At 36.6% G+C, this 18,954-nt stretch overlaps 1 protein-coding gene across 3 annotated transcripts in view; it reads left to right on the forward strand.

The window, feature by feature from the left end:
• Positions 1-18,954, forward strand: part of NBAS (NBAS subunit of NRZ tethering complex) — a 167,339-nt gene that overhangs the window by 109,131 nt on the left and 39,254 nt on the right. For 2 of the 3 annotated variants that reach the window (XM_042032953.1, XM_042032955.1), the window contains 4 exons: positions 7,015-7,233; positions 7,480-7,682; positions 14,595-14,684; positions 16,963-17,158. In XM_042032953.1, the coding sequence (XP_041888887.1) occupies positions 7,015-7,233; positions 7,480-7,682; positions 14,595-14,684; positions 16,963-17,158 (708 nt within the window). The remainder of the gene's footprint in view (positions 1-7,014; positions 7,234-7,479; positions 7,683-14,594; positions 14,685-16,962; positions 17,159-18,954) is intronic. The other variant, XM_042032954.1, reaches the window with a different exon arrangement.

Here is an 18,954-nt window from a genome sequence, read left to right on the forward strand (position 1 = left end):
GATTTGTGACAATTTTTCTGAGATATTTATTCACTATGTTTAATGAGGTAAATTTCAGGTTTTTTCCCTCTTTAATTACTGTTTTAATGTTCCCACAATATTAGTATAGGGTTATTAGAACCCATCTAACTTGTATCTATAACAGAATTTGGTGAAAAAAATGGGAAGATAAGAAGCTTTGTCAGCACAAAATTTGTGCTGTGATCTGACTGTCACAGTAGAACAAAATGTTTATCTCTAGGTCCATCAGCTGTCTCTGAAGCCTTTTTATCAGAACTACTGTCTTGGCTTAGGTGTTTTGATCCCTTTTATCTCATCTCATAATGTTACTTTTTCATGCTTATGAGCAAAGATTGAGGTTTGTCCTGAGATTTTAATTGCAAGACTTGACCCTGGACTGAGGTAGCAAGGTCATGACTTGTCTAAAGACGAGAAGGAAATACTGACTTTACTGATCCTTTTCAAGTAGAATTGTACAATGAGAAATTGTCATCATAGACGCTGGAAACTTATCTCTGAGGTCTCTTTTCTCTACCTTTCATCTGAAAAATGCTTCATACATAAAAGCTGCCTTTTGGCTTGCACCTGTTACTTAAATCATAAGTGTTTTGACGCTGCCTTGGTCATGTGCTCACTCTTTTAATCTCTAATTCAGTGCTTTCTTCCCAGCCCAGTTCTATGGCCAAATACTTTATTATATCAGTTTCCTATTCCTGTAACAGATGCACATTTAGGTATTTCACGGAAGTGCTGATTCTTAGTCAGAATGCAAAAAACCATAGTCATTATCAAGAAATAATTTGTGCTGTCATGGAGACAACTGAGCTTTCTCACATAGAGGAAATTTGAGAGGAAGCTTACAGTGAGATAGTGAAGTGGGTTTTTTAGGAGTGGTGAGAGGTGTATTGGCAAAAAACCCCAAAAACCAAATGTTGCATGCCCTCTCAGCTCTCTTCCACTCTTTCAAAATGTCAGAAGGGGAAGGTGGGAAAGGAGAGAGAGAGTAGTCAGGGAGATGATGAGATGCACTCCACTGTTATTCCTGTGGAACAGTATCTCCATTGAAAAACCCCTTTTGGTCAGAAACAATTGAGAAAAGTCTCAAGTGCTAAGGGGCAGTGGGACATTGGCTACATAGCAGTGTAGGCTACATGAGTTCAGCTTCAGAGGTACCATTGCTGTTGTCACCATGCAGGAACTTAAAAAAACAGACATCAGAATGTCTCCTGCTGTTCAGTATGTCAGTAGAAGTAAGGGGAGGCAGGGATGGGCCAGCAAAGCAGTAGGCAGCTGCTTCTACTTGTGTGTCACTTGGATATGGCAGAGAACCCAGGAGCCGAATGTGTAATTATGCAAAAGGAATGAAAACACAGGGGTTTAGTGCTGGCTTCTGCAACTTCTTGTTCTTCCTGAGAAAGACAGGAATGTGATGGGCTTTGACAGGGGCCCTCTTAGTCACCTCTTTCCTTTCGCATCCTCTTTGTTTTAGCTTTCTCATGAATTGGGCCAGCAGTGACTGAATGAGAAGGTGGATGAATGAGCAGTGCTTGACTGGGCAAAGGGATTGAGAAAATGTCTAAATTGGAGAAATGGATGAGGAGTTTGCATTTATGAAAAGGCAACTAACATTGTTACACTGACTGTAGTTCAGGATGTGATGCAGTTTTAGGTACTTTCAGCTCTAAGAGGCCAGAGATTCTTTTGTCCCATGTTTCTTGCAATCAGTCGAAATGAGTTACCACCTGGAAGATGAGATTCAGTTCCCAGGTCCTAAGGGTTCATGGAAGGGTGACATTGTGTGGTGGGAACTGAGTGATGCATCATAGTGGGACTTCAGTAAATCATAGACTCAAAGTAACATGGTTAATGTAGTTGAAGAAAGTAAAGATTGATGCCATTTTTTTTTTTTTTGTGTTTGTGGTAAATGAAACAGGCAAAGACCTTAAGTCTCTGTCAGTACCTTCCTCACACATTGAAGGACTGAAGTATTGATCCCTTGACCACAGAGGCTTGCTGCTGCAAGCAGTTGAGAAGGTTCCTGCTTGTGGCACTTCTAGTCAGAAATGCTTTTAACTCTGTATAACTATTTAAGTCTTTCTGACTAAATAATAAGTCATTCTACCTCAATAGTGTTAAGAATAGGCTATTTGCGTGTATGGAACAGATTGCTTCCTGTATGGGAGAAATTCCAGATATTCATTGGAATGACTGCATATATTTTTGCATGCGTTTTGAATCTGTCACCTTTTTTCCCAGCAGCTCTGTTTGCTTTTAAATAATACTGATGTCATAGATTCTTAATTATAGCAATGATCATACCAGCTTTTTGTCGTGATGATTTCCCATTTGTTCCTGTTTCTGTGATCTTTGTGAAGCATTTTAGATAATTTGTGGATTTAATTTTTTTATTATTCCTTCATTGCCAGCATTTTGTTCATTGTGTCAGAGAGCTGGTTATGTCTTCAAAGAACCATCTGTTTCAGAGCTCATAGGTCATTGCCCTGATGGTTTTTTGATCAACCAAAAAAAGCCTAGCACAACAAAAGCACAACAAAAACACAACTGAAAACAATCTTTTTTAATCACTGTGTTTTCATTATTGAACACACACTACAAATGTAGATTGGCACAATATGTTGATTAGGAAGAAAAGGCTACAGCGTCAGATAGGAAAAGCAGAGTAAAAAGCAGTGGTATCATCAGTCAGGTCTTCTGTAGAGAAAGAGAAGCTGAAATTTTCCTTACATGGGTACTTTCTTGCAGCCTTCCGTAGACTCGGCCACATTCCTTCAGACAACAGCTGATGACATTTTTTTGTTTAACATTCCGTCTTTAATAACTTCTTTTCCAAATTCTGATTAAAAAGAAATTCTCTTGCAACTTAGTGATTTTAGTTGAAAGGTTGACTTATTTTCTCTGAGTCAGTAATACTCTTTTGACCATTTTCTTTTCTTTTTTGCTTTTTTCAGCAGGAATACAATGTCCACATTTTGACCACGTACTGAACAGGTGTGGAATGGGAACCTGTTACAACTGAATATTAACCTGCATTGTTTTCTTGACTTCAGACACTAAATGCTGTTTAAAATAACATATTTATATGTTATAATAACATATCATATTTTAATATATAATATATATTATAATAATAAACAATAACATTTATAAAAAGCCCAGTTTAAAAAAAAAAAAAAAATCCCAGAATGATAGGGACCGAGTCTGGAGAGCTGGCCAGATAAATGACACGTACACCAATACAAGTAAGCATCATTCTCCCTTTATTGTTCAGCTATGCCAACTTATATCTACTTTTGCAAAGATTCACCCCCAGTCCCTCTAGACAGCCTCTAATCAGTGGGGGAGCTGGCCAGTGTATACCTTGCCAAGGACTCTCAGGGCTGCCTTCAGCCAGGTGCTTTCCAGGCCTGCCTGCAGCCAGGGGCCTGTTCAGGGGCCTTTCCTCAGCAACCCTGGGTTGTCCAATCTTTCCAGGGGTATCATATGCCCTTGTTCCATAAGGAATCCCTCTACACCAGAATATGTTCACTGTCTTTTGTCTGGCTGATTGACTTAATGTTGTATAAAACACTAAGGAAAAAGAAAGAGCATGACAGTGCCTGAAGGTGTACAAGAAATGTTCTTACATAGCGTGACTGCATTCAGATGTTATTTTTTTAACTACTTGGCTTCATTTTATCACTTTCCACTGTGTGCCAGTTCTGTTGGTTTGCCTTGCCTGACCTTGTTTTGTTCGTGGATATTGACAGTACTTCTTTTTTTAGTATCAATTCAAGGTACTTTCTTGTGCCTTCCATTTATATAGTTACTTTAATTAAATCTGTTTCAAGAGTGTATAATAGGAAACTTCTCTAATAATGTATTTTCTTTAACTGGTTCCTTGCATACATTAAAACTTTCTCCAGCTGAATTTTACAGGGTCTGGTAGGAATGAAGTTAACTTTCATCATAGCAGCCTCAGTGGGGCTGTGCTTTGGATTTGTGACTGAAACTGTGTTGATGCCACACCAGAATTTTGACTTGCTGAGCACTGCTTGTACAATGTCAAGGCTTAATTTATCTCAACACCTTAGCCCTGAGTAGACTGCAGGTATGCAAAAATTGGTCAAGGGACACAGCCAGGACAGCTGACCTGAGCTGGCCAAAGGTGCGTCCTGTGCTGTCCAATGTCATGGTCAGTGGTAACAAAGAAAGAGTTGAATAAGATTAGAGGGATGAAGCACCTCTCCTATGAGCAAAGACTGAGAGAATTGGGATTGTTCAGCCTGGAAAAGAGAAAGCTTTGGGATGACCTAATTGTGGCCTTTCAGTACCTGAAGAGAACCCACAAGAAAGATGGAGAGAGAAAAGAGCGTGTACTGACGGGACAAGGAGGAATGGCTTCAAACTGGAGGAGAGTCATTTTAGATTAGGCATTAGGAGAAATGGTTGCCCAGAGAAGTTGTGGATGCCCCATCCCTGGGAGTGTTTCAAGGCCAGGTTGGATGGGGCTTTTAGCAACCTGGTCTAGTGGAAGGTGGTGCTTTCCGTGGCAAGTGGGATGTAACTGGATGATCTCTAAGGTCCCCTCCAACCCAGGCCATTCTCTGATTCTGTGATTTGGTGTCAAGTATGGGAACTGGACCCAACTGTTTCATCTGAACATCAAAACCCATTTTTCATTATAAGGATGACTGAACACTGGCACAAGTTCCACAGAGGAGTTGTTGAGTCCTCCCACACTGGAGATATTCAAGAGCCACCTGAACGTGGTCCTTGGCCACTGGCTCTAGGCGGCTCTGTTTAAGCAGATGCCTTTTGGAGGTCCATTCCAACCATTCTGCGTTTCAGTGTTGCTGGGATCCCAGGTTCCTGTGGCATTAAAAGGAATGGAGCTGTTTCCATAATCCCACACTTGCATGTTAATCACTGGCAGTAAGAGTAGCAGGGTCAACATCTTCACGTGCAAGTTAATGTTACTTGTACTATGCTTTATTAAGAAATACGTACGTACTCTGAGGAGAACGGGCTTATGAGATGAGTTTTTACCCTGAGGAGTAAAATCTGTTGAGGTGAAATAGTATGTGATGTTCTTTGGTGTGAAAAGAGATTTTTAAGATTTTTTATTACACATTATAGCCTATAGATGTAAAGATCTTTTTAAACCGCAAAAGCTTTTTAAATATAAAACTTCACTTCACATGCAAACAAAGTGAACTAGCCCCTAAGCTACATTTTTATCACTGTCTCTGATACCAAATCTCATTACTGAAGCTGACTAGAAGTACGGAGGAGAGCTATTCATGGTTTGGAATAAAATAACAAGAGAAATGATATGTTCATAGTGCTGCATTTTGGCACTCTGCAAATGTGAATGCAAAATTAAAATAGGCTTGGGAAAAACATGTTTTCTTTCTTCTTTCTTTTTTTTTTTCCCCCTAAATACTTTATTCTGCATGTGCTTATGGCATCATGACTTCTAAACTGTCAGTATATTGACACTGTTCTCTAGGATGTAAGTTAGATGGCATACTTAAATTGTTTGCCTCTTGTATCTCTCTTAATTGCATTTTGAACATTAGAATCTACACCAGAAGAGGAAAAATGAAATATGTAGCTGTTTTCTTCTTTTTTCATGTTTATGAAATGGATATATAAATCCAGCTGTGGTTGTTAGATTTTAATGTGATGTGGAGACTATGAACTTTTCCTTGCTTAGAGTAAAACCTGATATTGACACCTTGTTCACAGTAACAAACTCAATCACTTAGAGTGGGAATGGAACTGTGTTGCATTTGAAACTGTATAGTAAAATTCCCTTATTGTGTTAAAACTGGTAAATTTTCTTAGCTCCAACAATAATGTCCACTCATTTTGCTTTCATTATTAAAAATACCCAGTAGACCATTAGTGTGGTTCACAGTAACATCACAAAAAACCAGGAGTGAATTCTACATCTTTCACTTGTGACTTTTTATCTAGGGAAGAGGGGGAAAATATGTGAACTGTAACTTTCCACTAAGTAATCCTCTTCAAATTTTTTATGGCTTTACAAGTAGGTAGTTTAATTCATCATGCAAACATCTCTTGGACTTTGTATGAACAATGCTACAGCAGTTTAATTGCTCTCTTTTATGGTAATTCATCCTTTTTCCTATTCACTGTGTCATACAGATTCAAGCTTTTTTTTTCTATTTCTTGTGTATTTCAACTTGAAAGCTAAAATTGTTTGTTATTTTTCAGTATTCCAGTAACTAAAACACCTGATTGTTAACCCAAAGCACTAGATACTTTTAAGAGTTCAGGCAGAGGACACTCCCACCCATTAGAAAATATATTGCAAGCATCCTTAAAACTGTGCTTGAAGTTATGAAGGAACAAATTATACATGAATGTCTGAAATCACACTTCAGATTTTGTTTTAGACTTACAGCTGAAGCTGTGTCTTTCCTGAAACAAGAAAGTCAGACTTTATTTCAGTTTAATGCCTAGATACATATAGTTGTACAGGTCTTTAAAAATACTGTATAGTTACTATTTTGTATAACTTGGGCTTTAAATAGATTGATATAAAAAGTCTAGATCCTCCTGCTTTTTTTGCTTATGGTTATGGTCTTAGAGATGTATTTTAAACAGTGGTCTAAACTTGACAAACCTTAAGTGAGTTATCAGTCAGTCTTGTGTAGCGTATCTCAGACGTCTCTCAATGAAGAATTAAAAGATTATAAGGTGGCAGTCTGACGAAATAATAAATATTGTTAGGAAAAGAAGTTTCATATGGTTTAAAATGAACAAGTAAAAAGATCTGTAAAAGGAAGGACAGCAGAAGAAAGTAATGGAATACTGATCACTTAAATAAATGACGAGTTAGAAATAAAGTTTTTTCCCATTAAATACTTCATTTAGTTTTATGCTGTGTTGTGGAACAATGGATCCACCTGACCTCTTGGCACTTCTGTAATACAAACAGTAGTGTACAGGTAATGAGTGAATAAATAATTGAACAATCTTTTTCAGCTGCCAGTTGAAGCCAGGATAGAAGTGACTAAGAAGGCTATTAAAGCAGTCAAACATCTTTCTGAGAAATCAAGAAAAAAAACTTCAGATAATGACATGAAAGATGTTGAAAACCGGTCTGCTGCTTATGAAGAAACTCTGAAACACTTGCAACAATCTCTTGCTCATTTGGAAACACTCACTCACAGTTTTATCACTTACTTGAAAAGCAGCGAACAGGTAATGATTACTGATCAAGTGCTTGCTTTGAGTGTTACCATGACTAGCAATGATAGACATTAATCTTTTGTCATATTTTATTAGTATTTTCCACCTTTGCTTTTGTTGACCTGGGTTTTGAAAATTCAGTTCCATCAATCTTTTCTTTGTCTCAGTATATGTTAAATCCTAGCAGAAAGGAAGACTGATACAGCCCTGTAAATAAGAAGTACACTGATTAGTGTTCCAAAAATTATGTTTTCACAGGATACACTACAAAAGTATGGCTATTTATATGATCTTTCAAGGTCGGAGAAAGAAAAAATCCGTGAGCAAGCAGTAGCCATGTGTATAGATGGTCAGCCCCTGGACATGGTGCAGCAGTTGCTGCAAGTGGCTGTTGGAGATCTAGGCATTTCTCCCCAGGATATTGTCCAATGTGCTATTAAAAAAATTGTATGTATATTAAGGTAAGCAGGCTTCCTTAATTAAGGTCAAAAATCTTTCTTCTGCGTTTTTGGAAGGGGTTTTTTTTGGTTGGTTGGTTTGGTGTGTTAGTTTGTTGTGGTTTTTGGTTGGTTGGTTGGTTTTGTTTATCTGTAGTGAGTACTTGTTTGCTTTTAATGTCTGGATTTTGCAGAAAATTAAGCAGTAATAGGAGATCTTTGATTATGCTTCTGTTTACCTATAATTTCATACTTAGTCATATTTTTCTGCATTTGAGAAGCCGGAGCAATTCGAACAAAATAAGACAGAGCTTATCCTGTTCGCTGGTGCTTTTTAGTTACAAGCGTTGGGTTTACAGTATTGTTCCATTATGTGTGTGTGCCCTTGTAAATTTTACAAAAATTTACAACAGCACATAATTCTTCCTTCTTAAACAGAAAAAGGCATGTTTATTGGAAATGGTAACTCATGCAGGCATTTGGGGAGCAGAGGCCTAGTAATGGCTTCTGCCACAACAGTGTGTCTTACCAGAAGTCGTACAATTTCCATCTTTGGAATAACTTGCTGAGCCATTTCGGAGAGCTGGGGTTTTTTGTGCTGGTTGGTTTGGTTCATTAGAAATATTTTATTCCCCCTCATATTTTTAAGGCGGCGGGAGGAAGCAGGGGAGGATAACTTTATATCATCCATTGTAAATTGAGCAGATACTTCTCATTTAACTATTTATACAAAACTCTCTTCTGAAGTGTTTCTGTTTCACAGAGATACATGCAACAAGTATGAAAGAGTATTCTGCTTTAGATGTTTGCTAAACACTGCTTAGCACTTCTAAGACCAGTTTAGAGAGAGAAAACTTTGAGAATTTATCCTGTTGTTCTACATGCAGAAAAATTATATGGGCAGGATTATCTGAATGCACACACCAGGAATTGGAAAACAAGTCTAGCATGGAAAATTTTGTATGGCTCTACTTTTTCTTCAGCTTGTATGTATATATTACAGCAGATTGAAGTGCCACAGATGAAAAGAAAGCAGCCTGTCAAATTGTTTGCAGTCCTCTTGGGCAGAAAATTGATTTCTTCTATCACTCAGTTTAAGAGTGTTCACAGCATCCTCAATGATGATAGAGCTTTTGCACAGCAACATAAGTAATACTGTCTTTCTAGTCTGGGTTCGTCCATTTGAAGAAGAATAATTTGGCTTTAGATAATAACTGTCCTGCTGTTCCTGACTAGCAGTGTGATGTATCTGGATACAAAGCTCATGAAGTCCAGTTATTTTGACTATAGTGAGTCTCATTAACATGCAGAGTATGAGAAACCTATCAAAATTCTCCTTTCTACTTCTGCTTCTTATCAACACTTTTCTGTGAACTGAATTACTTGTTCTTTATATGCATTGCAAGGCTGGAATGGAATGGCTGCAAGTTGATTTAAAGTTCTGGGACAGCGACCATGTCCAGTAATTCCTATGCAGCACTTCACTGGAAAGAGGGAAATGACTGTCTCATAGAGAAAAGTGTAGTGGCAGAGATGAGAAAATGGGTTGGAAGTTTCAATTAAAATGATTTGGTGTGTGATGTGACCTAATGTGGTCAGTAGAAATATTCCACTCCCACTCCGCTGCTTTTCTGACAGAAGAAGGGAAAGATAATTTCATATCACTCTGAACTATGGAAAGTTTGCCTACTACAATGATAAAGATCATGAAGTGAAAATCTAGTATAAAATAAAATAGAAAATACGTGAGATAATGTCCTCCCTATGATAAAATTCAGAAAGGGGTAATATTATAAAGCACTAAATATAATCTAAATATAGGGAGGAATTAAAAGAAAGGTTGTTGCTTGGCATCTCTTAAGCCTGCTGGTATTCATGTTGTTGCTTGTGAATAGAATTGGATTGATCTCTATCCTATGCTCAGATGTTCACTTTCAAGGTGTAACACAAATGAAAACTTCTTGTTCAATACTTGCATTTCTGCAATTAAAGAAGTAGTCTTGCCAGTGTACCTGGAAAAGCAGACTTTTACTCAATAAATGCAGCATTTCAAGGGAAAACCTTTTAGGTTTGTTTTCTGGAACTTTAATATGTTACACAGTGGGGTTATTTTGTACAGTAGTTTTGAAAGAGACTGTTTTGGAAAATTCCTTCTTTGACAATTAACCTTCAGAGTAGCAGTTGCAAGGCTGTAACACTAACACTGAACTTGGATTCTTTATAGCTGTAGTGACAAGCAGTGTAATTAAGGTATTGCAGACACAAGTGAAAGAGGTCTGTATGGATGTGAAAAATTATGGTAGTGTCAGTGATCTGCCTGAAAATTAAGCATCAGTCCACCACTTCTGTGACTGAAAATACACATCCTTTCTTTCAGTTGCATTAACTACAACCACCCTTCAAACACAGTAAAATATCTTTTGTTATTAGCATATATAGTCATTCTTGCAGAAGAACTTCTAGAAAGTGATATTTTTATGAAAGCTTAAGTTACTTTTTGGCTTCATTTTTCAGCAATGTATGATACAACAGGCTTAATAACTTTGATACCTTCTCAGAAACAGACTTATTGTTAAATATAACATAGTTATTTGCCTAATATCAGGATTTTGTAATTGGTAAATTTGTAAATAAATTAAATTGTAATTTTAAGAGCAGTATTGTCCTCCAGTTCTTTTAACTACTTTTGTCTCCCTTAACTCTCTAGTTCTGGCACACAAAATTCAAAATAGAAACTCTTGCATTGGTATGTGTAGAAGCTCTCCAGCAGAGCATATTTGCATACTTCAATGACTTATGTATTGGGCACTTCCTTGTTTGCCTGTAGAAGCAGCTACTATAAATAAAAATCAGTTGCCTCTTCAGTAGAAACCATGACCTTGTGGAAAACAAAGCAAAATATTTTAGCAACTATGGTCATCTGATTAGTCTTCCCTAAGACTCAATTTAATTCCTTGCCTAAGATCACTCACATGACGGATAGGAAACATTCCATGGTCCATGACTGTAGGCATGTCCACGGTTGGTCAGTCAGGAAAGAGAGTTTGTCTGTTGAAGACATTATGGTCTCCTTCATCTGCTGCTCCTATATTTCTTCTCTTAGGTGTCCACAGGGATATAGTGTTCCATGAAATTTTGGAAGTATTCACCAGGCAGTGAGCAGGAAAGGTTTGGTGGAATTTTGAGTTCCTTGTTTAATGCCCAGTGTTTTCTGAAGAAGGTAAACCCAGCTTTCTTAGAAAGAACAGCTAACTTAACAGGGAAAAAAAAAATCAGATTTTTTATTCCCTCATCTCATTTGAGCAGGGGTCATACAGAGTAATTTTTTAGCTTGTTTATAATGATTTTGTGGTATTTTAAATGAAAATGATGGTCTGCCATTAAGACTTTTTTTCCCCAGCTTTGAGTGATCACACCATCAATATGTTATTTCCTTATTTTACTCACATTTAAATATGACAAAGCACAATCAGACAGAGGAAAATAAAGCTGGAGTATTTTAATGAATACAGTAATTAGGTTAAAAAATTTAGATGAAGTTAATTTATTCTCCTTTCAGGCGTTCTTTGTACTTTATTCTGTTTGACGAATGTGATTAAATATGCATCACTTTTTCTGATCTGAAATCAAAATAAGCCTTTATCAGTGTAATTACACCAAGCTCATACCCAGGAGTTCTGAGGTGAACACTGGATCCTGTTCTGTTGTCTAAAATGTGCATAAAATAGCATATAATCTGCGTGGAGGCTAATCCTCCATTAATTGTATTTGTTTCTGTTAGTAGCTGCTTATTTTTAATCATTAATTATTAAGAAAAGAACAGGGCAACAATCTGTGGAAACTCTACAGGATTGTTTGTCTCATGAGGTGTCATCTCTTTTTACTTTCTCTAACCATTAGGCAGTAAAGGCAGTATTAAGCTTTCTAGATTTTTTAAATACTTCCTTATTCTAGATAACTGTAGCTTACTGCTTAGATTAATCTTTTTCTCCTTTCCTTCTGCTTAGTAAAAGACACCTGTCTGTGACACCTGTCTGTGTCACCTGTCTGTGTCTGACAAACTTGAAGCTTTCTGTAAATGTTCATACATCTGTTGTTTTTGAAAATCGTCTTCACAGATGTATTGTCAGAAACAGTGATTTTTTTGTTTTCAGAAATGCCCGTTAACTTTTGCAGATACATTTCTTTTGATCAGTTTTGGTTTGGTTTGGGTTTGTTTGTTTGGGTTTTTTGTTTATTTGGGTTTGGGGATTTTTTGTTTGTTTGGGGCAGAGGTTGTTTTGGTTTTTTTTGAGGAGCTCAGAGCCTGGTTGCTACCGGAGCTATCAACTTCCATTTTGGATTAGAGAGATGAAGGTTTTTTGGAGAGCAAGGGTTAGGACTGTCCAGAACTGATCCCTAAATTGAGGATACCCAAAGTACAAGGTTTGCTGGTCGGTCTCCTTTGATATGGTAGTTGTTCATGTCCACTAAAGATAAGTAAGTGTAAGTAGAGCAGTAAGAACTCAATTTCTGTACACTGCACAATCATATAATAGTTTGGGTTGGAAGGGACCTTTAAAGGTTATCTTGTGCAACACCCCCTACAATGAGCAGGAGCATCTTCACCTAGATCAGGTCACTCAGAGCCCATCCAATCTGGTCTTGAATGTTTCCAGGAAAGGGGCATCCACCATCTCTCTGGAGAACTTGTGCCAGTATCTCACCAGCTTCATTGAAAAAAGTTCCTTCCTTACATGTAGTCTGAACTGACTCTCTGGTCTGTCACCATTTTTCTTATAATCCCCTTTTAAGTATTGAAGGGCTGCAAATATCTTGTTTGTTTCTGCTTCAATACTCATTCTCTTCTTAGTGTGCAAGTTGTATAAGTATTCTAGTTTCCTTTTGATATGCCATGTTAATGCCCTTTGTAGATGTGTTTTTATTACAAACTTAATTGAAAAAAAGGGCACAAAAAATGGAAGATTTAAATCTGGCCTGTAAACAATTCACAAACAAAATGGCTTATAAAAAGAGTATTAATGAAGTGCCTTATATCTGTCTTCACTCTAGGGACCTATAATAAATTTTCTTAGCTTTTTATGTTGTTATAGAAATTTTTAACCATCTCCTAATGCATCTAGCCATGATGCATAAAATGATCATTTGAATACTGCTTTGCTTTTCACCATTTCCACACATCTGCCCTAAAGGTATATTTTTTTTTCCTAAACAGTGCATTCAATTCTGTTATGTCTCCTTTTCTGTGAAAATACACTTCTTTTTTTTTCTGAGAATGAATTTTTTGTGTGTTTTGGTGAAAAGGGATTTTATCTTTTGGAGACATATCATGTCTCTGGGAATATTTATATACTATTCTGTACTATAAATTATAATTTTATTGTTTCCAAATATTCTGAAGATGCTTAGGATTATATCTAGATTTAAGCTTCACTCTTAAAAAAGTTATTTAGCTGCAATATGGTAGTATTGGTACTAAGAACAGCATTTCTGTCAGTCATATGTACAGTATCTTTTGAGAAAAAGACCAGTGTTAACGAGCCGTCTACTCCTGTTTCAAACTTAGGATTGCAGTATAGTAATATTGAATGAGGATGCTAGCTTTTCATCGTGAAACAAATCATCTTGCTTCTGTTCTGAATAGAGTCATATTTATTTTAAATCTAGTGTTGTACACTGGAGTGCTGGCCACACATTAAGATAAAAATAGAAAAGATGAAAATTCTGAATGCAGGAAGACATTAAAGTTTATAAAGATTTAGGTCTCTATGCCATATGATATAATCATTGTTTAGAAAATACATTTATCTTACTGATGTAATGAATGACAAAATTGTAAATATTCCCTAACTCCTGACAAAAAAAAATTTGGAATATTGTGGTTACTTTTGCATATTTCTGTCAGCTGTGTGGTATTTTGGCTTTAGATAGAACAGTCAAAGTAGTTTGGGCATGTGTTGGTTATTGCTAAGAGCAGATCTAGAAGGAGGCTGACATTTTTAGTAGCAGAAGAGCTTTGATATGGTGATGAACTATAGAGAAAATACACTTTTTTTCTCGTGTTTTTGAATCATCTATAGTCAGATAACTTGGGAACTATTTGCCTTTTTTTCTCTTTCTTTAATGCAGCCTTGACAAATTAAGACAGGCAAAGCTGGTGTTTTTCCTGTTCATCCAGGCATCACTGCCACCACAGTGGTTTCCGTAGGGAGACACTGTATGTTTTGTTGGAGTACCAGGGCAAATCTCTCCCTCTCTCAGCACCGAGTCTGTTTTATAGCAAACCTTAGCTGAAAATGTCATTTTCATTGAGTTATGAGCAAAGCTTCTTTTCCTACCAGAGTGGTTTTGGGTTGGTTGGTTGTTTCTTTTTTCACCCCATTTTTACAACCTTTTGACCTGCTGAAGAGAACTGTATTTTAACTGAAATGTCTGATGGGAGTGATGGACATTTTTCTATTCCACGTATGCACAGTGGCCATTGTTGTGTGCAGCTCGATCCCAGTGAAATCCGCAGATAGGATACTGCTGACTCAGGTTACAGTCAGGTTGATTTCAGCCAACAGAGATACTGCAAGATGATTCAGAGGGAAAAGATGATGACATTCATGTGTAACTTTAAGTCTTTTTAGTTCATATTGATCTTTAAGGTAGTGAGATTGCATGTGAGTATTTTGCTCACCTAATCTGTGTTAGAAGCACTAAACTTTTAACTATGCTTTTCCTTTCAAATTCCGTTTAAGTGCTTTAGTATTTTTTCCCACTCTTTCCTTTTTACTTTTTGCATTACTCTGACATAAAAATAAAGGTACTAGTTAAGAAACGAAAATGGAAAATTCTTATAATTATCGAACAATTAATAAAATCCTACAGGTGCATAAAATGAGATACAATATTAAGGACCATTTTAATGGTAACTTCGTCTTCCCTTAATAGCAGAAATGGTGACTCATCTCCAACAGAGAAGGATCCACTTGGAATCCTAGAAGGTATAATTTCTGCAGTGCATGCAAGCGTTGAAAAAGGGTAAGAGCTTCCTGTACGGATTCTTTGGGTAAGACTTTGAAAGATGCTTCTCATGAAAGCTTTGAAGGTACAATACTGAATATGGATGATTTTTCTTCATGGATATATGTAATGGGTTTGCACTTAATTTTCTAAGACTTTATTCTGGAACGGGCTGTCATTTTTCATGTTCAAAATCTGAGCCCTGACAGAAGCCTTTACTTGTCATTTGGAAGAAAGCACTGAACCTAAAATTTGGATAACTCTGTATTATGGTGAATTGAGAAAATGGTTTTTCAGCTGTGACTTCTGCAGATTGTATATCTACCAGGAATATGTCACTGCTTTTGTTTCAGTTTAGTTGATAAATTGCAAATAATAATTATTCACTTTCAGGTATCTGAATTTAGATATCTAAGGTGGTCAGTATTTGTAAGGGATAGTGCAGAAACAATTTCCCAAACGCTATATGATGCTTCACCACATTTTTTTTCCCCTCTTTTGGGAATGTCCTTATTTCAGACCACATAATGTCCTGTATATCTCAATGACATTTTCCATTTCATTCCCAGTAAAGACAAGGAAGAAACAAAAAAAAATCAGCTTTGTTTTCCCAGATGTACAAAGAAAGTCATGTATAATAATGACAATAAAATCCAATACTCTCTGGTAGCCACACAAAAACAGTGACACTATTTTTTGAGGCTTCTCCAATGACATTAAATTAGCTGAATGTTGGATACTGATGGAGACTGAATTGATGTAAAAATTTGCAGTAAATATAATTTGCAGTATTCTAAGGTATAATGGATAAGTCCGTACTATTTTATTCTGAGATGCACCTTCTGGAGTGCACCTTCTGGATTTGTATATTTCATCAGCATTTAACTGCTGAAACAATAAGATGGAGTGAAAGTAATGATGATTGCAAGAGATCACTCATATTCCTTTAAATACTTATTTATTACCTTAAAACTCAGCTACTCGATTTACAAAACAGGAATATTTTCCTCAGGAAAACATATATAAGCATCAAGTGCAAGCTCTACAAACTCTTGAAATATTCCAGCAGGTCCTTTTAATTCCCAAACTTTTAATTTACAGTTTGAATGCCACCTGTTCAGCAAAGGCATGTCTAATTCAGCAGGACTTCTGAGCTAACAGCATTATTCAGACAATGTAAAGCCTAAGTAAAATTGAAATCTTTGTAATATGAAAACCTAAGATGTCAGTGTTTATTATTTCAGAGCTGAAAGACAGGCTAAATTGGTGTTTTCTGTCTCATATTACTTTCCCGTCTGTCTTGTTAAGACAAATAAGGGAACATTAGTTACAAATCACACTCTACCAGGAGCCACTTGCTTGGCTTCTTTTTTTTTTTTTAAGAAAAGAGTTAGCTTGAGTTTAAAATATTATTGGACGTTAAAACAGCATTTGCTGATTTGGTACTTGTTAGTTTATAGCCTCCTCCGAGGGACATCACACATCATTCTGTCTCCAGCTGTTAACTGCTTGGTCAGTTCATGGTGATCTGTGTACTGTGAATGCTTCCACACAGTTAGAATGTATTTGATTTAATACACCTTCTGAATCAAATGATATAATCAAGAGTTTTTATAATTAAAAGTCCAACCCAAAAGCTTAGGAGTTTTAACATCTCTTTTTTTTTTTTCTTTCTAAGGATTTTGGGCATTTTGCAATCATTATCATGCTAAGAACTGAGAATGATCAAGCTGGCTAGAGATGGTACACAAAAAAAAAATATGGCTAGAGCTGCAACTGGGAGAAAATAATTTAGTGTGTGTGGAGTAGAAAGAAGGGGCTTGTAAAGAAAGAAAGAGAATGCAGGGTGACAGTATGAATAAGCATTCAGAGATAAAAATGTTATACTAAATATGCAAGCATTCAAGCTGGTTTTCCATAAAGTCAGATGGTGTGGTAGTACAGGCATCAGTAAGGCCCAGACACCATGAAAAGACTTGGATTTCCAGATGCTGAAACCGAGCACCATTGTATGGTACCAGAGTAGCTTGTGGGAAAATATGTAAATATACAGATGGATTCCTATGGTATTATATGATTATTTGAAGCTCAGAAAAAGTTCTTACATCACACAGGTTTGGGCTCCTGATTTACAAGGGCCGGTTTCCCTGCAGCCTCACAGAGGTCAGATCTTCCATTTCCTGGTGTTATGTATTTCTTACATAATGAATGTGCTTGTTAAGTTTTGAAAATTCATGTAGTATTTTCATTAGGATTATTACCAGAGACTATTTAACACCGTGTTGTTTAATTACAGGGAGAAAATAGTTTCTGCAGATGACCTCCTGGAGTGGTTGAGACCTTTCTGTGGTGATGATTCTTTAGCAGTGAAGCCTCGCATCAGGGTATTGCAAATTCTGGAGCAAGCCTTCCATCTCAGTGATGAGGATAGCAAGCTGCTGGTGTACTTCAGGACACAAGCCGTTCTTAGAGCTTGCTGGCCTGAAACAAAGGTATTTATACTGATTGCTGCAAATTATAGCATTAGGCTGTTTTAATGAGAGGATTACATAACGAAATGTTGGTCTGCAGAATATGGTTGTGATGCATCCTGTTGTCTGGAAACTAATCCTACTTTTCTGTTTTAAATCAAGTTTCTGATACATTCTGATTCTTCGTAAAACAAAGTTTGTAAAGGTAAGGGACTTTTCTGATTTTTCTTTAGGATCAGGAGTGCATAGTACTGAACTTGACTGAAGACTAATGATTTTCCTCCATGTCAAGCACTGACTTTGAAGTTTTTGTACCTTCTTTCTTTTCTGACCCTTTTTTTCTGTCAATTTTACCTTCCATTTTTATTTTTTATCTTCCACTTGGCGTCACATTTTACTCACAATTACAATGATAATTACTGGCCACGGACTTTTTTTCTTGGGCCTTTAAATATTATTTCATGAATGTGTAGCAATTTTGAAATCATGTGAGTAGCACTTGCTGCATGTAGAATTGTTCAGAAGCAGAGTTACTTTTTGTTCATTTTCTAAGTGCCTCCCACCATGCCAAGACCTTACAGAACAAAAGTAGAATATTACTAATAGCTCCCAAAAAAATCTGTGCACAAACCCACTTTATATTCATATAAACCTGAAGCAATATCTCAGTTTTGACTTGCTGTGCTAAATTCATCCAAGGGAACAATCCTAATAAAAATCTTAAAAGGAAAAGAAAGTACCTATCTCTTGGTTTCTTTGGAAATTACTTTTCCTCTTGTATTCACAGTAATACCAGCATTTAACTCCTCAACTACTGTTTGGGTGTCTGTGATTGGATTCTTCAGTTCAATCCTTTGTCAGTGTTTGTGTTGCCTGTGACCTGCTTTCTAATTCAAAATCATTTCCAATTCTAAAAAATTGAACTAGAGTATGTCTTAAGAAAAAAGTTACAGGTAGATAATAGCTTTCAGCCATGTTTGTAGAAGACAGAAAAAGAACCTGTATTTGACAGAAACCTTATGACACTCATTACACTTGTGATTTTATCTAAAATATTTATCAAACTTTTATTTTCTCCCATATTTCTCGTAAGTCAGAATGTATATAACTTTGCAAAAAGAAACACACCTCCATTTGGTTACAAAACCAAATTTTAGGACTTAATTGAATGCATTTCATATGCTGCTGGCTGATGTGTAGCTCACTGCCCACCAGAGCCCCCAAGGCCCATCAGCAGAGCTGAGACAGCCACAACTGTGCTGTCCCCACCTGTGCTGTTCCAGGTGCAGCACAACTGTTAAACCTTGTGCAAATTTTGCTGGCCCAGTCTGCCAGCCTGTTTAGGCGTCTCCATATAAACAGTTAATTTCTGCTTCCTGAAGGGATTTTTAAAATCAACTAGTTTCAAGCAGGAAAACCTGCTTTTCTTTTTGTGAGGTTTGTACTGACTGAGCAACAGTACATCTGCTCATAACACAGTGTTGCTGATCACTTCAGTGCTTTACACTTTTGCTGATGAGTAAGCAAGTAGTACAAGAAGACATGTAATAAAGCTTGAATAATGCTCTAGATAAGCTCAAACCTTTCAGAGATAATTGTATGAAAATATGTACACAACACCATAATACTAATTTCTCTGTATATACTATTTATTATTTAGCTAAGTGTAGAAATAGCTTTCATGCCTGACAATAGTGAAAGCTGTGCTTATATGTACATACATAAAAATCATGGTTTATGCACCCCACTTTCTGCTACAGAGTGCAATTACAAGAGTCCTATTGGAATATATTAAAAATTATTCTCATTTTCATGTC

The sequence above is a fragment of the Corvus kubaryi genome, unplaced genomic scaffold (genome assembly GCF_017639235.1).
Source record: "Corvus kubaryi isolate FWS band 111438036 unplaced genomic scaffold, C.kubaryi_AGA036_p1.0 37354, whole genome shotgun sequence".
In the NCBI taxonomy this organism is placed as follows: domain Eukaryota; kingdom Metazoa; phylum Chordata; class Aves; order Passeriformes; family Corvidae; genus Corvus; species Corvus kubaryi.